Raw genomic sequence first — 27,581 nt, 5'->3', positions numbered from 1 at the left:
GACGTAGCAAATGTGTGGGGTTTTTTTAAACATTTTATTGGGTCCGCCTTGGACTACTTGCTTCGACTAGCCTATGCGAGGAAACACATCGAGAATACTATTTCATCTGACATTACAGGTTCGGATAGGTCTAGAATGAGGGGGTCCGCCTCTCTAAATTTTGCGATAGTTATAATTTTATTATATATTAAGTTTCATTTTTTTTTACGATCCCCCTCCAAACCTCTCCCAAAGTTCCCTTGGCATTCCATCTCATGTCACTGGGGCCCCCCTTAAATGGATTTTCTGGATCCGCCACTGCATACCCCTACCTCCACCCCAGTTCAGTTAAGTCATGCTAGGTGAAACATTGTTTAATTCCAAATGTTCATACGTCTTCTGGGCGTCATAGCAGGGGAATGTGACAGGCGGGGCCGGCATGACGTCACTCCCCCCTATGTTGCAAGGCACCCGTTTCCAATGCTTGTATTGGATTCACACCTGTAGACATATTAATGGACGTGGCAACGATAGTCTCTCTTGTATGCACGTCACATGAGTTAATCCATTCTTCCTAACGCTTCTCGAATAAAAGGCTGTCACCGAGCAGGCTGGGAGCCGTTCACGTATTCAGTGTGTTCTCAGTGGGACGCAGTGTCAGTCGCCAGGTATGATACACAGCTTGTTTGTATTATAAAACTGTTCTATTTTAATTCATACTAATGTGTGTGTGTGTGTGGGGGGGGGGGGGGGGGGGGGGGGGGGTGTTAAAATATATTATTATTATTATTATTGTGTTGTTGTTGTTGTTGTTGATGTCGTTGTTTTGTTCTCTTTTGTTTTTTCTTTTGTTTGTTTTATGGTGGTGATTTCTCGTTATTCTCATTCCTTTTCATTTTTTAATTCTTCTATTTCTTGTTTTTCTTTATCTCGCATTTCTTTCTTCTTTTTCTCCATTTTCTTTTCTCTTTTTCTTCGTCGTCGTAGTCATCATCATCATCATCATCATCATTTTCTTCTTCTTCTTCTTTGTTGTTGTTCTTTGTTTTAAAGTTGTTCACTTTGTGTTTTTGATCGTTTGTTGAGGTTTTTTTTTATATCAAGGCTGTGGTATGTGCTATCCTGGTTAAGGGATGGTAGATATAAAATATCCCTTGCTTCTAATGGAAAAAATGTACTCTGGTAGTGTCGTTAAACAAAGCAAACTTTAAACTTTAATCTCAACTGAATAATTGCATTACTATACATGCCCGTTGAACAGTATCTGGAGTGGGGTGTGCTTTTGTGAAACAAACAAACAAACAAATCGTGTTATGGTCGATTGATTTTTGTTGCTGCATAAAACGTTCCATTGAAGGAGGTGGTTCTGTATGTTGTACTAAATTGAGCACCGTCTTCAAGGGAAGCACATACGTGTATCAGGGGCGAGGCGTAGCCCAGTGGTAAAGTGTTCGCTTGATGCGCGGTCGGTTTGGGATCAATTCCCGTCAGTGGGCCCATTGGGCTATTTCTAGCTCCAGCCAGTGCACCACGACTGGTGCACCAAAGACCGTGGTATGTGCTATCCTGTCTATGGGATGATGCATATAAAAGATCCCTTGCTGCTAATCGAAAAGAGTAGCCCATGAAATGGCGACTGCGGGTTTCCTCCCTCAGTATCTGTGTGGTCCTTAACCATATATCCGACGCCATATAACCGTAAATAAATGTGTTGAGTGCGTCGTTAAATAAACGATTTCCTTCCTTTGATCGGCACACCCCAAATACTCCGGGAAAGTCGTGTTCTGATTCTACGACCGCCCCTTGCCACGAAACCAAAGTTAAACTTAAAGGTTTTTTTAACGACACCACTAGAACACGTGCATTTATTAATCATCGGCTATTGGATATCAAACATTTGGTAATTCTGACATATAGATAGGAAACCCGCTATATGTTTTCAATTAGTAACAAGGTGTGTTTTATATGCACCATCCCACAGACAGGATAGCACACACCACGTCCTTTGGTATACCAGTCGTGGTGCACTGGCTGCAACGATATTCGTGTTTCTACAACCATCCACATTCCTCGAAACCAGTGCATATGTAAAAGAACGCTAGATAGCATGGTGGTGACAGGCACATTTTCATTGATGACAGCTGATTTCGACAAGCACTGCCAAACAGTAACTGTTATTCCCAGGCCTTTAGACCGGCCTCGGTGGCGTCGTGGTTAGGCCATCGGTCTACAGGCTGGTAGGTACTGGGTTCGGATCCTAGTCGAGGCATGGAATTTTTAATCCAGATACCGACTCCAAACCCTGAGTGAGTGCTCCGCAAGGCTCAATGGGTAGGTATAAATCTCTTGCACCGACCAGTGATCCATAACTGGTTCAACAAAGGCCATGGTTTGTGCTATCCTGCCTGTGGGAAGCGCAAATAAAAGATCCCTTGCTGCTAATCGGAAAGAGTAGCCCATGTAGTGGCGACAGCGGGTTTCCTCTCAAACTCTGTGTGGTCCTTAACCATATGTCTGACGCCATATAACCGTAAATAAAATGTGTTGAGTGCGTCGTTAAATAAAACATGTCTTTTTTTCCCAGGCTTTCAGCTGAAAGTAAAAGTGAAAGCTGAAAACCAGTGACGTGTTCTGAAGGGAATTGTTCTCCAGAACAATTTAGTTAGCTTTCATTGAATCCTAAACAAAAACACTAATTTTTTATGACTTTTTGTTTCACGCTGAAACTATCTCGACTGTAAAACATTCTACAATTTGTTGTAGTCACCTGAGTTACGAAATCACATGCAATCTGAAGTGAAGAGTAATAAGCGAATTGGTTTAGAACGAAAAACCTTTAGGGCTTTAACGTTTCCGTCTGCATCCACATCCTGGCCCTACATAGATGAACAAGTGGAAATTTTGGTGGACAAGTACATTTTGTACATTCTTAAAAAATGTCTGTCCCTGTATATATATAATATACATACATATATATATATACATATAGTTTAACAATTCCTTACTTAAAGATAAAACATATGTACAAACCATTCAGGAAACCATTACAAATATTCAATGTCAATACGCATCTAGATCTAGAAAATATCAACAATATCTTAAATGAAGAAATTCAGTTTACAATTAACGATCAACTGTTTTGGGAAGTTTTACTAATGGAAATAAGAGGGAGAACCATTTCATACTCAGCATTCAAAAAGAAAACAGGAGATGTTAAAGAGAAACAATTAATCGAGGAAATACAAGTATTAGAAGAAGATGAATGTACAGTTAATTCCGATTTGTTAGAAGAAAAAAAAACCGAGTTAATAGAAATTAGACGAAATAAATTAAAAGGGCATTTTATTAGATCTAAAGCAAAGTGGGTCGAAGAAGGAGAAAAGCCGACAAAATATTTGTGTAATATGGAATCACGCAACTTTCATAATAAACTAATTTCTAGATTAGAACTTGAAGATGGTAGTATAATAACAGACCCAAAACAAATTCTAGAAAAAACGAAAATATTTTATTAAAAACTCTTCTCCAAAACAAATCAAGCAAATAACGAAAACATTCAGTATATCTACAACATTGAGGCTAATAAGTTAAGAGATACAGAAACACAGGAACTAGAAGGAGAAATAACATATTCAGAAGCATTAACGTTCCTCAAAACTGTGAAAAACGATAAAAGCCCAGGGTCTGATGGAGTTTCTGTGGACTTTTTAAAAATGTTTTGGAAGGATCTCGGGCATTTTATTGTTAGATCCATTAATTACAGCTACAATATAAACGAAATGTCCAACACACCAAAATTAGGGATTATTACATGCATACCAAAACCTAATAAACCTAAACACTTAAAAAAAAAACTGGCGACCAATTACACTATTAAATTGTATATACAAAATTGCCTCTGGCTACATTGCTAACAGAATTAAAAAAGTGCTAGATAAAATAATTTCAAAAGATCAAACTGGGTTCATTAAAGGTCGATTTTTAGCTGAAAATATAATACTAATATACGATATAATGCAATTGTGGCGGAACATGCTCTTAATTTTATTTTCGCCTGTGGCGATATTAATTGTTTTAGAGGGCCGTGTGCAGTTCCAATATGCACTTAAGCCCAAGTGGGCACTTTGTTACGTAATACCTCCGCGCAACCGTGGTCGAGCTGTGCCTATTACACACCCAGCCCAGGTGCGGAGGCCATGTGGCCAGTAGTTACGTAATACCTCCGCGAGTGCGGTTTTTACGACCGTGATTTTGGCGACTAGGCGTCAGCAAGTCTGGCCATCTAAGAAAAATGGTCGTCTTGGTTGCTGTGGACATATCACTTGTAGGTATTCGGTGCCGCGATGTACCCCCAGGCGATATTCGGGTTTTATGATAAATAGCTAGGGTTTTAGAGATATGAGGGAGAAACATAGGAAGGCTTCCAGGGGGAACGTTGTCCGTCCGGACTGGTAATTATATATTAGTTCTGCTCTGTTGTATAACCTTGATGTGATTGATGTGACTTTAAATATTTTAATACTGTATAATACCAATATTATTAAGACGGTGCTGCCTGTAATCTGACGCAGTAAATTGTAGGCTCACTGTTCTATATATATAAAGCTTAACCAGTCATCCTAGAGGACCTAGGTAAACTGTAGGTTATTGTCTTTATTGTGATAGGTACCAGTATTAATTCTGTATTACAAGGTTATTGAATGAGTAGTTAATGGTTAATTAAAAATTAACCAGTTAGGAATAGAGTTGTAATTCCTTTATTACTTAAGTTCCCCTGGAAGCGTTTCTCAATTATCACACGTGTGGGTGTTGTGTCACGGTGAAGTGATTAGAATATTGTATAAACTAGACACCTAGTGATTAACTAATTAAGTGATCAGTTCTGGGTTGTTATTATTTGTTGTTGTTAATTGACTACTGAGGCAGTACATTTGTCAGCGTAGATTAATATAAATTCCAAAGTGTATTGTGTTTTTGTTGTGTTTTCTAGTGAACTAAACGTGCTATATTATATATACCTTATATAAGATCTTATCTCTGTTCATACCTAGACGAGCCACGCGGGTATAACTGCCCGTTACAGAGAGATCTAATAGATATATAGTTAGGAGAGATATTTGGATAATCGTGTGTTTCATTCAGTTACGGGTATTATAGGATCCCCGTGACAGGAGTGAAAATTGGGGCGCTCGTCCCGGATCTGAAACGGGACATGCATATTTAAAAAAGTATTGTTTGTAAATGGGGGCTTTATAAATTATTTTTACAAATTAACCAGAAGTAGCAACGTTGTTCACTAGAAAATTAATTAATAATAAGTGCGTCATATCTAAACATGGATAAGAATTTGCTGGAGAGGCCTACGCTCAGTGTAGTGGAGATTAAGCGAGCACGTAAGGCTGAATTAGTTGAAATCGCGGGTGAGCGAGAAATTGATTTAACATCAGCTAAAACCTTAGGTGATATAAAGACAATTATTATCCAGGAAGTTTTTGGTGATAGGCCTGTTATGGAAGACAGTGAGATTGTTCCAGAGATAGAGATAAATGAGTTAAGTGTGGAACAACAATTAGCTTTTAAAAAACTTGAGTACGAAAGAGAAGAACGTGCATTAAATAGAGAGAGAGAGAGAGAAAGAGAGAGAGAGAGAGAGAGAGAGAGAGAGAGAGAGAGAGAGAGAGAGAGAGAGAGAGAGAGAGAGAGAGAGAGAGAGAGAGAGAGAGAGAGAGAGAGAAGAGATGGATAGAGAAGAGAGAGATAGAGATAGAGAAGATAGAGAGAGGGAGAGAGAGAGAGCGAGAGAAAGAGAAGAAAGGGTAGAGAAGAGAGAGATAGGGATAGAGAATTCCAGTTACCAAAATTAAAAGTGGAACATGAGTTAAAATTGAATACTGAAGAAGTTAGACGAGAAGCAGGAAATGGTTTTAACATGTCGGAGGCTTATAGATCAGTGCCTGTATTTGATGACCAGGAGGTAGATTTGTTCTTCCAACTTTTTGAACGGGCCGCTAAGCAGCTAAATTGGCCGCAATCTAAGTGGACATTGTTAGCCGTGTCTAAGTTTAAGGGGAAGGGTAGTGTAGCTTATAATTCAATGAGTGATGAGCGAGCAAGTCAGTACGACCTAGTTAAGGCGGCAGTGTTGAGGGCGTATGAATTACGACCTGAGGATTATCGTTTACGGTATAGCGAGTTGAGAAAAACGCAGGGTCAGTCTTATAGTGAGTTTGTGGCTAAGAAGGCAGGGATGTTTGATAAATGGGTGGTGTCTCATCAGGTAGAGTCATATACCGAGTTACGGGAGTTGTTGATCTTACAGGACATTAAAAATGGATTACCAGTTAGCTTACGTATTCATTTAGAGGATCGTGATGTCAAAAAGATAGAGGAGGCAGGCATAGTGGCAGATGATTACGTGTTAATACACAAAGCTCAGGCAGTACAGGGTAGCTCTTTACAACAGGGTGATAAGAAGAAATTTCAGCCAGGTTTTCCCGGGAAAGTAACTATCGGGGAGAGTCTTCTAGTTGGTCAGCTAGTCAGGCAAGGAATGTACCTGGTGGGCAAAGTAAGGATAAACCTGCATTATCAGCCAATGCACAAACGTTTCGTCCACATTGCAGTTACTGTAAAAAGGATAACCATCTTGTCGGGGACTGTTTTAAAAGGAAACGCGATAATGCGCAAGTGGTCGGTTTAGTGAGGTCAGCTCCGCTAGCGAGAGAGTTAATGGTTAGTCCCATGGCAGAGAAAGTAAACCCGTATGTGTCCACTGGTATGGTTTGGGATGTGAAACAAGAATTGAGTCCTATAGGCAATATCAATCTATCGAGATACCGGGTGTAGTCAGTCGCTGATAACGTCAGAGTGTTTAGCTGGTATTGAGAATTCAGATACAGGACGTAGTTTGGCTTAACCTCGGTTGCTGGAGAACATATGGTTGTCCGGTTACATAACGTTTTCTTGTGTTCGAAGTTTGTGACGGGACCAGTCATTATGTGTGTTGTGAAGGACTTGCCTTTTGAAAACATAGGAGTTTTGTTGGGTAATGATTTAACTAGTCAATGTTGTCAGCCGCAATGCGACCAATTGTTAATTGAAGGCAGCCCTTTACCCATAGAAGAGTGTGAGGTTAATGAGACTAGATATCCTGCGTGTGTAATGACTAGGGCTATGACCAGAAAGGTAACACGAGACCCAGAGGATATTTGTGAGCCATGAAATTGGAGTGGATGAGGTTATCAGTAAAATGGTAGATAAGTCAACTGAGGAATTAAATGTGGTGGAACCTGTTGATCTTCCGCAGAGGGGAAATGAACCAGTTGTGTTTGATAGAGGGGACTTACCTTGTAATAGACAAGAGTTAATCCTAGAGCAGGGGGCTGATCCAAGTTGTTGGCAGCTCGCACTACATTGTTAACTGAGGGTGAGATGGAGGATCAGATGTCAGGTTATTATATGGACAAGGGAGTATTAATGAATAAGAGTGTGGAGAAGGTTGTGCTTGATAGTGAGGAATGTGTGACAAGATGTAGAATTGTGGTGCCCTCTAAGTACCGTCCGTCATTGTTATTGTTAGCACATGAGGATGTGTTTTCTGGCCACTTAGGACGAAATAAAACTCATAGTAAACTTGCCTCAGAGTTTTATTGGAAGGGAATGTTTGCAGATGTCAGTAAGCATTGTATGTCATGTCATGTGTGTCAGGTTGTGGGCAAACCAAATCAGCTAATTCCTCCCTATCCCCTGCAGAAGGTTCCCATAGTGGGGGAAGCCTTTTCAAAAGTGTTGATAGATGTCGTGGGACCATTATCGAAAACGCGTTCAGGCAACCAATTCTTGTTAACAATTATGTGCTTAACTACGCGTTTTCCAGAGGCGATTCCCTTAATGAAGGTTACTGCGTCTGTTGTAGCTAGTGCGCTGCTTAAGTACTTCATGTATACGGGTTTACCAGGTGAAATTCAAAGCGACTGGGGTACGAACTTTATGAGCAAGTTAATCCAGCAAGTACTGTCTATGTTAGATATACGTCAGATTTGTTCTGCTGCATTCCACCCTGAGAGCCAGGGCGCAACAGAACGTTTCCACCAGAGCATGAAAAGTATGCTCCGCTGCCATTGTTTCGACAATGGTACTGACTGGGACCAGTCAATTCCTTTCGTGTTGTTCGCAGTACGGGATGCTAAGCAAGAATCCTTAGGATTCACCCCATTTGAGTTGGTCTATGAGCATTCAGCCCGAGGCCCTCTCAAATTGGTAAAAGATAGTTGGTTAGACAAGGATAATGCCGAAAACCTGCTGATTTATGTAGGGAGAGTAAGAGATAGGTTGTGGCAGGCGACCGAACTGGCTAGGAAGCATCTGAGCTATGCTCAAAGCAAAATAAAATCAGTGTTTGATAGGAAGGCTAAGAGTCGGGAATTTAAACCAGGGGATAAAGTGCTACTGTACCTTCCCATTAAACGGGGTTCATTACAGAACCGGTATTTCGGTCCCTATGTTGTGCACAAACGGGTTAATGAGACAGGGCATATGATAAACACTCCTGATAGGGTTAGGAAAAGTAGGTATTGTCACATCAATTTGCTAAAAGGTTATTTTGACAGACTGCCGATAGTTCCAGAGAGACCGGTCCAAATTGAGAGACACTCAAATTCCTGTGATGACGTCAAGACTGCGGAGGTCAAGTTGGCCAACGGCCAGATTCTAGCAGACTTGAACCCCCAGCGAGCAAAGTTGACTACATTGATACAAGACAATGTTTCCATTTGTCAGAACCTTCCAACGGTTACCAATACCTTAAGCCAAGATGTGCGCTTGGAACCCAACGCTACACCGCGTCGACAGCATGCCTATCGGAGAAAACCTGGAAAACGTGCGACGCTGAGAAAGAAGGAAGCGAAGTTCCATTGGTCAGGTGAATGCGAGAAGTCATTCAACCGTCTCAAGCAGAGGCGCTACTCGACTCCCGTGATGGCAGCACCAGACTACCGAGTGCCTTTCAAGCTAGCTGTGGGTGCCAGTGACGTGGGTGCTGGAGCTGTGCTGTTCCCAGAAGACGAAGACGGACTGGACCATCCTAATGAAAGCCTCCAACCAGAGAGTTTTGAGATGGAGTCTTCCTCTGCAAGAATACCCAATTACCATTGGGCATATCAAGGGCACATCCAATGTAATCGCTGATGCCCTGTCCCGCAGTTGAACGTTATGATAATGTGTTGACATTCTTTATTTCTGTTTTGTTTATATATATTTTATTTGTATACCAGGGACTCAGAGACTCAGTTTGATTACTGGTAGTCACCTTATTATTACATGTGTTATAAATGCCCGTATGCGTCGGTTAACGCACCTTTTTGTTTTAGTGTAGTATATTTCCCTATTCCTAGAGTAGTGTTGCCTGTCCAAATTGAGAGTCACTCAACTTCCTGTGATGACGTCAAGACTGCAGAGATCAAGTTAACCAACAGCCAGATTCTATCAGACTTGAGTTCTTATCTACAGCACCTTGACAGCACCCAGCGAGCAAAGTTGACTACGTTGATACAAGACAATGTTTCCATTTGTCAGGACTTTCCAACGGTTACCAATACCTTAATCCAGGATGTGCGCTTGGAACCCAACACTACACCGATTCGACAGCATGCCTATCGGATAAATCCTGTAAAACATGCGGCACTGAAAAAGGAGATAGATTACATGTTGGAACACGACATCCTGGAACCATCAAACAGTCAGTGGACATCACCTGTTATTCTGATTCAAAAGGGAGATAACAGTTTCCGGGTGTGTGCTGACCTACGTCGCGTGAACCAACTCATCAAGGCAGATGCCTACCCTCTACCCTGCCTTGACGATTGCATCGACTGAGTTGGACACGCGCAATACATCACCAAGTTGGAACTACTGAAGGGTTTTTATGCCATTCCGTTAACGGAGGAAGCTAAGGACATTCTGGCGATCATCACACCTGACGGCCTCTTCCAATTCCGAGTGATGCCGTTTGGTTTGAAGACTGCCCCTGCTGCCTTTCAAAGGATGATGAACCAGGTGTTATCAGACCTAGAAAACGTCAGTGTGTATCTGGACGATGTGGTGTTAGCCACCGACACTTGGGATGAACATTTAACTGGTTACAACAAATATTCAGTCGCCTACAGAAAGCTAACTTGACTGTGAACCTGGGCAAATGTGAATTCGTGAAAGCTTCAGTGACCTACTTAGGTCATACTGTCGGACATGGTTGCGTCGCCCCACTGCAGGCCAAGACACTAAGCATCAGCCAGTATCCTGCACCGACCAACCGTCGTGAAGTTCGCCGGTTCCTTGGTATGGCTGGTTATTATCGTCGTTTCTGTGCTAAATTTGCGATGGTAGCTGCCCCCATCACATCGCTGCTAAAGAAGGAAACGAAGTTCCAGTGGTCAGATGAATGCGAGAAGTCATTCAACCGTCTTAAGCAGATGCTCTCCTCGTCTCCCGTGATGGCAGCACCAGACTACCGAATGCCGTTCAAGCTGGCTGTGGATGCCAGTGACGTGGGAGCTGGAGCTGTGCTGTTCCAGGAAGACGAAAATGGACTGGACCATCCTGTAAGTTTCTTCTCCAAAACGTTTGACAAACACCAGGTGAACTATTCCACTATAGAGAAGGAAGCTTTGGCCATGGTACAAGCTCTGAAGCATTTTCAGATCTACGTGAAATCGGCAGTGGATCAAGTGGTGGTCTTTACTGATTATAATCCGCTTACCTTCATTCACAGAATGAAAGCCACCAACCAGAGAGTTTTGAGATGGAGTCTTCTTCTGCAAGAATTCCCAATTACCATTGAACATATTGTTATGATAATCTGGTTTTAAGTTAAATCTGGCTTTGGGTTATGTAATATGGACGTTTTTATCGTCGGGTGAAAATTCAAGTAAAAATATGGAAGACTATGTGTTTCGCTGGCTGGAGAGAATAAAATATAACTGTGGCGGACATATCTCATTATGTCCTATCATGTGTTTAAACAACGACGGCGTGCTGAAATAATAAAATAATGACTTACCTGGAGAGCAGACATGTGTTCGGCAAGGTGGCTGACATTTTGTTTTTGTCTGTTCGTATAGCCAGACCGTGATCCGTGGAGCACCTGTCTGGTGGCTTTTCGTTTTTGGAATGATTTGATTGGTCGGCGAATTAATTTACATCGTAAGTTATGAGTTCTGCACGATGGTTCTTGTGGAGTGCATTCTGTTGCACACGTCTTCAGATGCCTATATAAAACTGGGAATCAACGCACAATCTTCAGAACTCGAAGTTAGAGTATCTCCTGTCCAGCACCGTCAGAAGTTACCACGTCAAACAAGGCATGAAGGAGCGGCGACCGGTCATCTTGTTTAGCAGCCCTTGGCAGTCGTGCATTGAAACTTTTCGTGATGGACTGATTTCGTTTGGTGACTATTAATTAATAACTTAAATGCCAGAATTCTGTGGGAAAACTTTATTTATTTAAACATATATTTTTTATATAAAAACATTTAAACACTTGCTACTTGTTATGTAATTTTGTCAAGAAAAGTGTGTGCTCAATGTTTTAGCTATTTAGTCAATTTATTAATCGGGCAATTAGTTTATTGGCATTGAATAATGTGATATTAAATATCACACAGTCTATATCTAATAATTGTATTTAATTGCATGTGATAACTTGTACACATGGCAATTGTTTAGTACCATGATTGGATAATTCGGATTTATCAATCTTGGTACACGTGAAGGGGAAGGAGTGGACTTCTGCGGTCTATTAAAGTTTTTAATAACAGTTAGTGGTTATTGTGGATCGGGAAGGTCACAATAGGAGTCAAGGGCACATCCAATGTAATCGCTGATGCCCTCGTGAAGATGGTCCCCAAAAGTTGAACAGTTAGATAATGTGTTGACATTCTTGATTTTCTGTTTTATATTTTATATATTAATGTATACCAGGGGCTCAGTGTGATTACGTGGTAGTCACCTTATTAAAATATGTGTTATAAGAAAATGCCCGGATGCGAAAAGGGGGGAGGAGCGGAGATCGGTTAAGCTAGGGGACACTTGTTTTAGAAGATGTATAATTTAGGATCGATTGAAGGGTGAAGAGGTGGGTGAAGGGGTGTTTTAATTGGTGAGGGAGGAAAAGGAGGAGAGACACAATTTTTATGGGTGACGGAGAAAAAGGAAAGGTGTTGTATGATTACTTCTTTGAAAAGGAAGGAGGGTCGTTTAGCGTAGAGGAGAATGTGTTGTTTTAGCCCGGGGAAGTGCGTGATCCAGTTCCATTATGGGGAACTTAAGCCACAAGTGGGCATTTACGTAATGACCTAAAAGTAAAGGGGAGGGGGGGTAGTCATAGAGGAGACGCGAGGAAGAGGGGTGGGAGGACGCGTGGTCGAGCTGAGTGAGGGAATATCCTTTTTGAGATGTATAACGAAGGGTCTTTCACTTGAGGGGGTGTGCCGGAGGCCATAGTGGCCAAGAAGAATTGTTACGTAATTCGAGAAGTAGGAAGAAAGTTTTAATGCGTGCGGTTATAATGTGCCTAATTACACAGGGTGTAAGCCCATGATGTTGGGGGAAAAGGGCGTTAGAAGGGTTGGAAGGGATTTATAGAGGGGCATTTGTTGCGTGCAAAAATAGTAGGAAAAGTCGTAATAAGTAGGAAAGCCGGGGAGAAGCGGTCAATAGATTGGGAAAAAATGAGGGGAGCGAGAGGGCGCGGAATCAAGTTGGTCACTTTGTTGCGTATGTGGATCGTAAGGTACAATATCACCCGCGCGTTGGATACGGGACTTGGCGATCTAGGAGTAGAGGAATATCCTTTTTGAGGTGGTGGTGTGTGACGGATAAATATTGTTGTATAATACCCAGCTGCGTGCAGATTAAGCCCAAGGGGCACTTTGTTAGGTACCCTCCGCGCGACCGTAGGCGATCCGCGCCCAGGTGCGGAGGCCATGTGGCCAGTAGTTACGTAATACCTCCGCGAGTGCGGTTTTTACGACCGTGATTTTGGCGACTAGGCGTCAGCAAGTCTGGCCATCTAAGGAAAATTGTCGTCTTGGTTGCTGAGGTATTCGATGCCGCGATGTACCCCCAGGCGATATTCGGATTTTATAATAAATAGCTAAGATTTTAGAGATATGAGGGAGACACATAGGAAGGCTTCCAGGGGGAACGTTGTCCGTCCGGACTGGTAATTATATATTATTTCTGCTCTGTTGTATAACCTTGATGTGATTGATGTGACTTTAAATATTTTAATACTGTATAATACCAATATTATTTAGACGGTGCTGCCTGTAATCTGACGCAGTATACTGTAGGCTCACTGTTCTATATATATATAAAGCTTAACCAGTCATCCTAGAGGACCTAGGTAAACTGTAGGTTATTGTCTTTATTGTGATAGGTACCAGTATTAATTCTGTATTACAAGGTTATTGAATGAGTAGTTAAGGGTTAATTAAAAATTAACCAGTTAGGAATAGAGTTGTAATTCCTTTATTACTTAAGTTCCCCTGGAAGCGTTTCTCAATTATCACACGTGTGGGTGTTGTGTCACGGTGAAGTGATTAGAATATTGTATAAACTAGACACCTAGTGATTAACTAATTAAGTGATCAGTTCTGGGTTGTTATTATTTGTTGTTGTTAATTAACTACTGCGGCAGTACATTTGTCAGCGTAGATTAATACAGATTCCAAAGTGTATTGTGTTTTTGTTGTGTTTTCTAGTGAACTAAACGTGCTATATTATATATACCTTATATAAGATCTTATCTCTATTCATACCTAGACGAGTCACGCGGGTATAACTGCCCGTTACAGAGAGATCTAATAGATATACAGTTAGGAGAGATATTTGGATAATCGTGTGTTTCATTCAGTTACGGGTATTATAGGATCCCCGAGACAGCAATATACAGAAGTTAATAAAATTCCAAGCTTATTGTTCCTGGTAGATTTTGAAAAGGCTTTTGACTCTGTCTCTTGGTCGTTCGTTGAAGAAGCACTTAAATGTCAATTAAATCATGGATTAAAACATTTTATAATAACTCAGAATCAAGGATTTTACAAAATAGATTTCTGTCTGAAAGTCTTAAACTAGAAAGAGGTTGTAGACAAGGCGATCCACTTTCCCCCTATATTTTCATAATTTGCGCCGAGATACTAGCTATATTAATAAGAAATTCAAAGGATATCAAAGCTATAACTGTAAACGGGCAAGAATATGTAATATCGCAGTAAGCTGATGACACCTCCTTTATTTTAGATGGAACCCACAAATCCCTGGATAGCACTCTAAAAATATTAGACCTGTATGCAACATATCTGAATTAAACATAAACTACTCGAAATCAAAAATCATCTGGATAGGCAGTAACAAATATTCAAAAGATGTTTTTCATCATCCAAAATGGAAGTTAGAATGGGGTGCAGAAACCTTTTCCTTACTAGGAGTATATTTTTCAGTTAATATTGAAGAAATGATTCAAACTAACTTTGAACCGAAGTTAATGGAGATGAAAAGACTGTTAAAACAATGGTCTACTAGACAATTAACTCCACTGGGTCGCGTCGTTGTTATCAAAACCGTAATAATTTCAAAAATAACACATTTATTAATTGCATTACCAAATGTACCACATCAAGTAACAAAACAAATAATTAAAATGTTTTTTAATTTTATTTGGCAAAAACCCCAGAAAAAGTCAAAAGAGAAGTATTAATGCAAGACTATGTAGATGGAGGCATCAAAATGCTAAACATTAGAAATTTTACAACTGCGTTAAAAGCTACCTGGTTAAGAAGACTTCTAATATCAAACTCGAAATGGACACATCTTTTCCAAGCTGTAACAGGTTTAACGACAGCAAACATGATTAAATATGGAGATTATTATATTCAGCTAAAAATAACAACAATTAAAAATAATTTTTGGAAAGATGTGTTACAAAGCTGGCTTACCGTTCAACAGAAAGAAACGCCTGATAATAATGAAGATGTAATGAGCCTAAACATTTGGTACAATAGCAAAAAAAAAACAAAAAACCGGGAAACCTTTCATTTATATGAAGTATTTGCAAAAAGGCATAATATTTATTCAAGATCTAATAGACGAAAATGGGACATTAATGAATTACAATACTTTGATAACAAAATATCAAGTACAATCCAATTTTTTAGAATATGCTTCTTTAATCAGAGCCATTAAATTATATATTTGTAAAACAACAAAATCAAACAACCAGTTTTAACACTGTTTGCAAACCGATTCTTTCATTTAAAATAAAACTATTTTTAAAAGATACAAACCCAAGTAAGCAAATATACGCAATATTAAATCGCACTACAATAGTTCCTACGTCCCAAAAAGGATATTCAGTATTGGGGTTTGACTTCACTTCACAAGTATGGGGAAAGTATTATGCTCTATCATTCAAAACTATTAAAGAACCATCTTTATTATGGTTTCAGTATAAAATTTTACACAGGATAATAGCTACAAATATATTTCTAAATAAAATAAAATATGGGTTGATTCTAATATTTGCGATTTTTGCCATCTTATGCCAGAAACACTGGAACACTTATTTTATGAGTGCTCTAAAGTTACTGTCCTATGGAAAGCAGTAGAAGAATGGGTGAAAAATTTCAGTTGGATAAAAACATGGTTTTATTTGGTATCATAACAAAAAAGCATTGTTTTATTAATTGGTTCATTATTAATATTAAGTATTATATATATAGAACGAAATTACAAAAGATCAGATTAAATAAAAACGCAATGCTAAGATTCATTATTGATAAAATACAGATTGAAAAATATATATTTTATAAAAATTGTCTGTATAAAGACTTTGATGATCAGTGGGAACCTTGGCAGCAGTACCTCAAACAAATTGTATAAATTCATGTATAAACTTATTAATAACAAAATATACGAATAAGCTAATAAACATACTTTTATGCAAAATATCGCCAGTTCGGAACACGTATCTCGACTTTCTATAATTTCTTTTCTTTTTAAGATCGCATTGATCTTATTTACCTTTCAAGAAATTTTTTTTTTTTTTTTTTTCTTCTTCTTTTTCTCTCACTCTTTGTTTCTATTCCTAGTACTCTTCTTCCTAGTCTCCAGAATATTTCCTCTTCAGTTATGTAAGGCTTTTGCATTGCTAATATCCTGTTTTACAGTATCATGTTAAGCCTATCTGTTTCAACTTAATATTGAATACTATGTACATGTATGTGTGCATACGGCTCGCGCCCTTTGTGTTCCCTTTCTCTATCTTCGGCTTCATCCCTGTTACTCCACACGTCCGTGTCTGTCTGTCTGTCTGCCCCCCTCTCTCTCTCTCTCTCTCTCTCTCTCTCTCACACACACACACACACACACACACACACACACACACACACACACACACACACACGCACATGCATATGTATACACATATTGTATAATAAGTGCTTTATATACGAGTGTATAGCTTTAATTATGTATCGTTTATGTATATACAATAATACCATGTACAACAATGATTCAAGGCCCGAACCTTGACCTTGCTTATGTTTCTGGGGACAATAAAAAAAGAAAAGAAAAAAAAAGAAAGACTCAGCCTGTCGAATAGAAACATTGCAATAGGCCGCCTCCAGTTAGGTGAATCGCATTCAGCAGTCGTTCGCCACATGAACGTCCATCGGAGCACCATTTCACGTCTTTACCAGCAGTTTCAATCAGCTGAAGACCGGCCCAGAAGTGGAAGACCTCGCTTAACAACTGCAGCACAAGATCGCTACATCCGGGTTCTGCACTTGTGCCACCGAACGGCCACAGCAACGAACACTGCTGGACGCATACCTGGTTTGAGAAGGGTGTCTGCACAAACTATTCGGAACCGACTTCGAGAAGATGGTTTACGGGCTTGGAAACCGTATGTTGCCCCCATCCTGCGACGTCAACATCGACATTTACTTGTTCGCTGGTGCACGAATGTACAGGGGTGGAACTTGGGAAACTGGCGGCGAGTATGGTTCAGCGACGAGTAACGTTTCCTTCTACAGCGACCTATTGGACGACAACGTGTTTAGAGAAGACGCAATGAACGTTTTGCCAACAACTACGTCGCCCAAGTTGACAGATTCGGTGGAGGGATTGTCATGATGTGGGGAGCCATCTCACACTAAAAAAAACCCCAACAACAAACAAAAACAAAAAACAAAACAAAACAAAACAAACAAACAAAAAACTATAAAGTACAACTAAACAGATGAAATTTAAATGTGTCCACTATTACATTTGCACGGGACACAGTGACAAACAAAAATACTACTACAAATACTATGACCTGTATATTTGAGTTTTATCGTGCTATTTGTAACTGGAGGAAACCTATTTGTAGTCAAACGATACTGATGGGACACAAGTTTAAGTATAAACGTACTTAATAGTCTCTGTCACATATTCCAAGTGCACTAAAGTATAATTGACCATTAACTGACTTCCCGGCTATTGGTGAGATATGCGCCAGGACTTGTGATCATAAAATTTAATGATCTTTCATATAACCGGAAAATTCCTATAGTTTTGAACCAGCACCAGTATTACAGTTGTGTCAAATCCCTGCAATTTTTAACTAGTGTCGATGTACCTGTTACTACTGTGGGAAAAATCTATACTTTTGACTTGGTACCAATGTACCACTATCGTGAAGAATCCCTATAGTTTTGAACTGGCATCAATGCACCAGTTACTGTTGTGGTAAATTCCTATAGTTTTGAACGAGTATCAATTACCCATTACTACTACGGTAAATTCCTATAGTTTTGAACGAGTATCAATTACCCATTACTACTATGGTAAATTCCTATAGTTTTGAACGAGTATCAATTACCCATTACTACTACGGTAAATTCCTATAGTTTTGAACGAGTATCAATAGTACCAGTTACTACTACGGTAAATGCCTATAGTTTTGAACGAGTATCAATGTACCAGTTACTACTACGGTAAATTCCTGTAGTTTTGAACGAGTATCAATGTATCAGATACTATTGTGGTAAATTCCTATAGTTTTAAAATAGTATCAATGTACCAGTTACTATTTCGATAAATGCCTATAGTTTTGAACGAGTAACAGTGTATCAGATACTACTGAGGTAAATTGCTATAATTTTGAACTAGTATCTATGTACCAGTTACTATTTCGATAAATGCCTATAGTTTTGAACGAGTAACAGTGTATCAGATACTACTTTGGTAAATTCCTGTAAGTGTGAACTAGTATCGATGTACCAGATACTATTTTGATAAATGCCTATAGTTTTGAACGAGTAACAGTGTATCTGATACTACTGAGGTGAATTGCTATAATGTTGAACTAGTATCTATGTACCAGTTACTATTGAGGTAAATTCCTGTAGTTTTGAACAAGTATCAATGTACTAGATACTATTGAGGTAAATTGCTATAGATTTGAACTAGTATCAACGTAGCACCATTGCGACTAATTCCTATAGTTTTCAACTAGTATCAACGTACCAGTGACAATTATGAATTCCTATAGTCTTGATCTAGTATCAATGTACCAATTATTGTTGTGGTAAATTCCTATACGTTTTAACTACTATCAATGTACCATTAAGTGTACTACTGTGGTGGAAACAATGTTACATCTGGATTGTCCTACAAATATTAGGACGACAATCTGAGTGAGGAACTGAGATTGTGAAAAACACTTTTCGTTATATCAGAAACAAGCAGCTATCAAGCCATTGTTTTCAGATGAATTGATTACAATATTAAACCGTGGTGTATGTGTTGCATGTAACAGTTTTAGCCACATACACTATTATTATTGCGTATAGGATTAAGTAGCATACACGCTATAAGGCCGGTGGTATTGGAATGTCCTTTCGTCCTTACTGTGTCTATATATCTCTATCTATCTGGGATCGGCCTCGGTGGTGTCGTGGTTAGGCCATCGGTCTACAGGCTGGTAGGTACTGGGTTCGGATCCCAGTCGAGCCATGGGGTATTTAATCCAGATACCGACTCCAAACCCTGAGTGAGTGCTCTTCAAGGCTCAATGGGTAGGTGTAAACCACTTGCACCACCAGTGGGAAGCGCAAATAAAAGATCCCTTGCTGCCTGTCGTAAAAGAGTAGCCTATGTGGCGACAGCGGGTTTCTTCTTAAAAACTGTCAGAATGACCATATGTTTGACATCCAATAGCCGATGATAAGATAAAAAATCAATGTGCTCTAATGGCGTCGTTATATAAAACAAACTTTACTATCTATCTGTGTGTGTCTCTTCCCATATGTGTCACAATGTATGTATTGTGTGTGTGTGTGTGCGTGCGTGCGTGCGTGCGTGCGTGTCATTATTATAGGATATTTAACGAGATTCCATTTCGTGTCATGTTTATGTCCCGAGTGAAATAAAGTTCACTTGTCACAAGCTTTAGCGAGTGACGATGAATATTATCTCACGAGCGACATAAACATGATATGAAATGGTAGTTTAATATCCTATTTATTACCCATAATAAATCATAATTTATATCAAACTCATTTGGTTGACGTTCCTGTAAGTTTGAAATGCGTCAATCGATGTTCCAATATATTTTTAACCATATGGGTAATAATAATATGGCTATTATTATTATTATTGTTGCTTGTCACGGGGATTCTATAATTCCCGTAACTGAATAAAACACGATTATCAAAATATCTCTCCTAACTGTATATCTATTAGATCTCTCTGTAACAGGCTGTTAAACCCTAGTATGGCTCGTCTCTAGGTATGATCAGAGATACGATCTTATATAAGCATATATTATTATAGCACGTTAGCTCACTAGAAACACAACAAAACACAATACACTTTGGAATCTGTATTAATCTACGCTGACAAATGTACAGCCGTAGTAGTAAATTAATAACAGCAATAATAACAACCCAGAACTGATCACTTAATTAGTTAATCTCTAGGTGTCTAGTTACACAATATGCGAAACACTTCACCGTTACACCACACCCACACGTGTGATAATTGAGAAAACGCTTACAGGAGAAGTTAATTAATAAAGGAATTACAAACACCATTCCTAACTGGTTAATTTTTAATTAACCCTTACTACTCGTTCAGTAACGTGTGATAATTTAGGAACGCTTCTTGGGGAACTTAATTAATAAGGAATTACAGCTCTATTCCTAACGGGTTAATTTTAATTAACCCTAACTACTCATTCAGTAACCTTGTAACACAGAATTAATACTTATCACAATAAAGACAATAACCTACAGTTTACCTAGGGTCTTCTAGGATGACTGGCTAAGCTTTATATTACCAAATACTCATATAATGTTAGAACAAGAAGTCTACGATTTACTTCGTCAGATGACCGAAGACACTGTCTAAAGAATATTGGTATAATACAGTATTAAAATATTTAAGTCACATCAATCACATCAAGGTTATACACAGAGCAGAAATGATATTTACCAAGTCCTAACGGACTACGTTCGTGATCCCCTCGAGCCGTCCTAATTCGTTCTCCCAGATATCTCTAAATCCTAGCTATTTATTCCAAAATCAGAATTGGCCTGGGGGAACAAGGCGGTACCTCACGTTTCATCTCATAGTCTGACTCTACTAGAGTCGTTATTATTTCTCTCTGATCGTCAGACTTACTGACGCCATCGTCGCCAAAATCACGGTTGTAAAACCGCACTCGCAGAGGTATTACGTAACTACTCGCCACATGGCCTCCACAGCGGGACTAAGTGCATATTGGAATGTCCGATCGTGCGAAGTATTACGTAACAAGTTGCCCATCTGGGCTACGGGCAATAAACTGCACACGGCCCTCTAACACAATTAAAATCGCCACAGGCGAAACAAATTTAAGAGCATGTACCGTGACATTGCTATTATTATTATTATTATTATTATATTTAAGGTAAACAGACATGGAAGTAGGAAAAAATGGATTCCACGGAAAACATATTTCCAAGATCCAAGAAGAAGAAAAAATCTCGAAACTTGCGACGATTCGCCGGGACATTAGGGATCCATTATTCAAAGGAAAGTTCATCTATACGATGGGAATCTACTTGGCGTCATTAGCCGGGGTATGTTTAGTCTAGATCCACCCTGCCTCTTGTCTATACGATGGGAATCTACTTGGCATCATTAGCCAGGGTATATTTTGTCTAGATCCATCCTGCCTATTGTCTATACGATGGTAATCTACTTGACGTCATTAGTCGGGGTATGTTTAGTCTAGATCCCCCCTGCAACTTGTCTATACGATGGTAATCTACTTGGCGTCAATAGCCGGTGTATGTTTAGTCTAGATCCACCCTGCCTATTGTCTATACGATGGTAATCTACTTAGCATCATTAGCCGGGGTATGTTTAGTCTAGATCCAACCTGCAACTTGTCTATACGATGGTAATCTACTTGGCGTCATTAGCCGGGGTATGTTTAGTCTAGATCCACCCTGCCTATTGTGTATACGATGGTAATCTACTTAGCATCATTAGCCGGGGTATTTTTAGTCTAGATCCACCCTGCCTTGTCTATACGATGATAATCTACTTGGCGTCATTAGCCGGGGTATGTTTAGTCTAGATCCACCCTGCCACTTGTCTATACGGTGATAATCTACTTGGCGTCATTAGCCGGGGTATGTCTAATCTAGATCCACCCTGCCTCTTGTCTATACGATGGTAATCTACTTGACGTCATTAGTCGGGGTATGTTTAGTCTAGACCCCCCCCCCCCCCCCCCTGCAACTTGTCTATACGATGGTAATCTACTTGGCGTCATTAGCCGGTGTATGTTTAGTCTAGATCCACCCTGCCTATTGTCTATACGATGGTAATCTACTTAGCATCATTAACCGGGGTATGTTTAGTCTAGATCCAACCTGCAACTTGTCTATACGATGGTAATCTACTTGGCGTCATTAGCCGGGGTATGTTTAGTCTAGATCCAACCTGCAACTTGTCTATACGATGGTAATCTACTTGGCGTCATTAGCCGGGGTATGTTTAGTCTAGATCCACCCTGCCTATTGTGTATACAATGGTAATCTACTTAGCATCATTAGCTGGGGTATTTTTAGTCTAGATCCACCCTGCCACTTGTCTATACGATGATAATCTACTTGGCGTCATTAGCCGGGGTATGTTTAGTCTAGATCCACCCTGCCACTTGTCTATATGATGATAATCTACTTGGCGTCATTAGCCGGGGTATGTCTAATCTAGATCCACCCTGCCTCTTGTCTATACGATGGTAATCTACTTGACGTCATTAGTCGGAGTATGTTTAGTCTAGATCCAACCTGCAACTTGTCTATACGATGGTAATCTACTTGGCGTCATTAGCCGGTGTATGTTTAGTCTAGATCCACCCTGCCTATTGTCTATACGGTGGTAATCTACTTAGCATCATTAGCCGGGATATGTTTAGTCTAGATCCAACCTGCAACTTGTCTATACGATGGTAATCTACTTGGCGTCATTAGCCGGGGTATGTTTAGTCTAGATCCACCCTGCATATTGTGTATACGATGGTAATCTACTTAACATCATTAGCCGGGGTATTTTTAGTCTAGATCCACCCTGCCACTTGTCTATACGATGGTAATCTACTTAGCATCATTAGCCGGGGTATTTTTAGTCTAGATCCACCCTGCCTTGTCTATACGATGATAATCTACTTGGCGTCATTAGCCGGGGTATGTTTAGTCTAGATACACCCTACCACTTGTCTATACGATGATAATCTACTTGGCGTCATTAGCCGGGGTATGTCTTATCTAGATCCACCCTTCCTCTTGTCCAGAGGATGGTAATATACAGTTATTGCTACAATTGCTGTCAACCAGGTGGCAAATCGTACAGGCGTTGCTATATGATTTGTCACCCAGGTGGCAAACCGTACAGACATTGCTATATGATTAATCACCCAGGTGGCAAACCGTACAGGCATTGTAATATGATTAATCACCCAGGTGGCAAACCATACAGGCATTGTTATATGATTAATCACCCAGGTGGCAAACCGTACAGGCATTGCTATATGATTAATCACACAGGTGGCAAACCGTACAGCCATTGCTACAGGATTTGTCAGCCGAGTGTACGGGTTTTGTTTTTGTAGATTATGAATATCAAAGTTTACTCAACACATTTTTATTTATGGTTGTACTCGACAGACCCACTGGATTTTCCCGTCCCAACCAATGCTCCAGTTGGGAAGTTGCATATAAAACATCCTAGCTGCTAACGGGAAAAAAAGTAAAGTTTGTTTTATTTAAGGACGCCACTAGAGCACATTGATTTTTTATCTTATCATCGGCTATTGGACGTCATTCTGACACTGCTTTCTTAGAGGAAACCCGCTGTCCCCACATAAACTACTCTTTTACGACAGACAGCAAGGGATCTTTTATTTGTGCTTCCCACAGGCAGGATAGCACAGACCATGGCCTTTGTTGAACCAGTTATGGATCACTGGTCGGTGGAAGTGGTTTACACCTACCCAGGGTTTGGAGTCGGTATCTGGATTAAACATTCCATGCCTCGACTGGGATCCGAACCCAGTACCTACCAGCCTGTAGACCGATGACCTAAGCACGGCGCCACCGAGGCCGGTAAACGGAAAAATATAAAGTTTTTCTCTGAGAATTAGGAAATGTTTGATACCCATAAGTTAACCAATGTCGTTTATTTGTGTCGCAAAACAAAACACACTTCATATTTAATATTATGTGGTTAACGACCAAACATAAAATAAAAAAGACATCCACTGCCTCAACTCCATGTGCTACTTTTTTTTCTTTGTTTGTTTGTTTGTTTGTTTGTTTGTTTGTTGTGTTTTGTTTTTGTTTGTTTGTTTTTGTTTGCTGTTGTTTTTGTGTTTTTTTTTTTTTTTTTTTTTTTGGGGGGGGGGGGTTGAGGGGGGAGGGGGGAGGGGTTCTTTGTTTTGTTTTTTTTTCCGTTTGGTTTGTTTCAGTCCTGCAGCAGAGGTTGAATCATTTTTCACTGTGGCTGTTTTGTCAACCTAAAGTGAATGAGCAAATATGTTGTAATTCTCGTAGACTATAAATATTTTACCATAAATAAATACATACAGCAATAAATAATAAGTATTCTAAAGTGACGCACACTGTGTTCATTTTCATGTATTATGTCTTGGACGAGATCACACTCTAAATGCCATGGTTGAGAAATGCATTGAGTACAAAATATCCCCACGTGAATAGCATTTCAATACATCAGACATTCTGTATCCCGGGTATATAGCATTAGATCTAGGTGTAGGGCGATCTCGAGAAAGGAGGCGGGGGGGGGGGGGGGGGGGGGGGGACGGCGTGGTCTGTATCAAACAGTAGAATATGAAATAACATGAATGATGTATAGGTAGGTTCACAATACGATGAACGATTGTTATGAAAGTGTTCTTTACTGAGCACAAGTTCGTTTACTGTGGCTCTTACCGGCCTCGGTGGCACAGTGATTAAGCCATCGGACTACAGGCTGCTATGTACAGGGTTCGCAGCCCGGTACCGGCTCCAACCCAGGGCGAGTTCTTAAGGGCTCAGTGGGTAGATGTAAGGCCACTACACCCTATTCTTTCTCACTAACAAATAACCAACTAACAACTAACCCACAGTTCTTGACAGACAGCCCAGATAGCTGAAACCTGTGCCCAGGACAGTGTGCTTGAATCTTAATTGGATATAAGCACGAAAATAGTCTATTAACCTGATTGGTTTGATGCTAGGTGTCTGTTGTCATAACGCTGAACAACAGCTATTAGATCTCAAGTCAAATTACCGTAAGATATATAATATTTATTGTGTACGCAACCAAACCAGTTATGCCAGTTTGTTAAGTGATCGACTTTAGCTGACATATCTTGAAAGGACAGACCATGTCCAAGCACCTTAGTCCTTTGTTGTTAAGCCCGCTTTCTGTATGTTCCTGTCTCAAAAAACGACTCATAGACCAATATAAAGTCAGTATCGATTCCATGAAGTATGCACTCATCCAGAAACTACGAGTCACCACTGAAAACAGAGCCCTTAACAGACCCACCTCCTTATTGATAGCATGGACTAAGATAATGAACGACACAGGGCTGTGGAAACTGATCCCTAGAAAACCAGGAACTTCCAACTTTCGGTTTATAGAGCCTTGATACAAAGAGGAAAAAAAAGAAATGTTTCATTTATCGACGCACTCAACACATTTTATTTACGGTTATATGGCATCAGACATATGGTTAAGGACCACACAGATATTGAGAGAGGAAACCCGTTGTCGCCACTTCATGGGCTATTCTTTTCGATTAGCAGCAAGGGATCTTGTATATGCACCATCCCACAGACAGGGTAGTGCATAACACGGCCTTTGATATACCAGTCGTGGTGCACTGGCTGGAACGAGAAATAGCCCAATGGGCCCACCGACGGGGATCGATCCCAGACCGACCGTGCATCGAGCGAGCGCTTTACCACTGGGCTACGTCCCGCCCAAGATACAAGAGATAATACCAGTTTTTGTGAGCCTGGCGGTGATTAAAAAGCCAGCATGGTCGATGTGCTTTTGAAAATGACGAGGTTGGAGGGGGCCCTCACAGGTAGGCGTACATGATACCAAGGTAATACACAATTTACAATGATACAGTTACCTCCAAATGCATTTTTGTTTGTGTAACACATTCCTGAGAGGGCATTTTGATGTACCATGTACGTTTCTAAATCTGCGAGATGTTCGTTACCAAATCTAACGATTACTGACCATGTCTTTGTCGTATTTGCGGAATTAAAATCAGTATTGATAAAGATGTTATCTTTTTGATAGAGGACAGCGAAGGGTTTTGTCACAAGTTTATGGTTGTTTACACTAGAATTAGCAGTTGACGTTACATTACGTTACCTACTCATTAATTGGATGGCATTTTGTCTCATCTTTATTTTTACTGGTTAAATCTCCCACTTTTGTTCGGACCGGTGGAACCGTCTCAGGGCAATATCGCTATTTATGGAATGTCATGTGACTGGTTGTAGACCAATAAGAATACAAATATATTTCCATTATGTAATAAACCCTCATATTGTAATGCTAATGTGAAACAATATCAAGCAAGTGATATCTATCTATCTATCTATATATATATATATATATATATATATATATATATATATATATATATATATATGTGTGTGTGTGTGTGTGTGCGTGTGTGAGTGTGTTGTTGTATGTGTGTGTATGCGTGTGTGTGTGTATGTATGTATGTGTGTGTGTATGTGTGTGTGTATGTGTGTGTATGTATGTGTGTGTTTGTATGTATGTGTGTGTGTATGTGTATGTGTGTGTGTGTGTGTGTATGTGTGTGTGTATGTATGTGTGCGTGCGTGTGTGCGAGTGTGTGTGTGTGTGTGTGTGTGTGTGTGTGTGTGTGTGTGTGTAAATATGTAATTCTCTCATGATTATAGTGTGGAAATATTTCCCATATAATCATACAAATGTTAAACAATGTCAAGCAAATGAAATATATAATGTAATTGTCTTATGGATATAACGTGAGGATATCTACTATGGGGTATATTTCCAAGGGTATTGGCTCCTTGGGGGGGGGGGGGGGGGGGGGGGATTTTCCCTGGGAAATATACCATGCTATTGTAATGCAAATATGAAATATATTTTAAATACTGTTATACAATCATGATTGTAGGGTGGTGATGTAAACTATGTTAGTATCTCATAGATATAGTGTGGGGATATCTCCTAGGGAATATATTTCCAAGGATGTTACTGTATAATAAAGAAAAGCTGATTTTGCATTACTTAATGATTTCAGCCACTTGCATGTAAAACAGCATATGTTGTTACGTCTTGTTTCTTGGTTTGCATTCAAATTCCCATTAACCTAAATCATATTATATAATTGATAAAATTCACAATTTTTTTCTTACAAAATGTTTGAAATATAACAGTAATAAACCAACAGCTGAAGTTTGGTGTGTCAGCGGTATAATACTGGTGAACCCGCATTAGGTTATGACGTCGCTTCCCAATATGACGTCATTCGATGTGCACGTGGAATCATTATGACACACGTGTGTCATACTGGCTATATTTTCCTGAATATCTTGAAATATGTGGATAATACACACACACACACACACACACACACACACACACACACACACTGATGGGGGAAAAAACCCGCAAGTTGTTTTTCGGTAGTAAATATTTCAAATGCTTTATTGATGATTATTTCATTGTTTAGATTTGTAGGTTATGTCTTCATTACTGAATAAATGTTGACATGTTTTGTTGTGCTATCACAGACGGCGATTGCCTAGGAAACGTGGACATGTGGGTATCCTGCGCCATGTCCTGATCAAAATCAATAACGTGTGTGCCTTACCATTGACCCACATACGTTGTTTATGGTCCTATTTGGGATGTTATTCTACTTATGAAGAAGGGCCTGCGTGAGCTGAGCGACGTTGTTTATGGTCCTTTGTGGGATGTTATTCCACTCT

The 27,581-nt window shown here is 39.8% G+C and overlaps 1 protein-coding gene across 1 annotated transcript in view; it reads left to right on the top strand.

Moving 5' to 3' along the window:
- Positions 1-575: 575 nt before the first annotated feature.
- Positions 576-27,581, top strand: part of LOC121386933 (sodium-dependent glucose transporter 1A-like) — a 36,809-nt gene continuing 9,803 nt past the window's right edge. Inside the window, exons 1-2 of the mRNA XM_041517984.1 lie at positions 576-647; positions 20,969-21,140. Coding sequence (XP_041373918.1) covers positions 20,979-21,140 — 162 coding nt within the window. The 5' untranslated portion in view covers positions 576-647; positions 20,969-20,978. The remainder of the gene's footprint in view (positions 648-20,968; positions 21,141-27,581) is intronic.

Source organism: Gigantopelta aegis, chromosome 12 (assembly GCF_016097555.1).
Source record: "Gigantopelta aegis isolate Gae_Host chromosome 12, Gae_host_genome, whole genome shotgun sequence".
Classification (NCBI taxonomy): Eukaryota; Metazoa; Mollusca; class Gastropoda; order Neomphalida; family Peltospiridae; genus Gigantopelta; species Gigantopelta aegis.
This window is presented reverse-complemented; position numbering and strand designations above follow the sequence as displayed.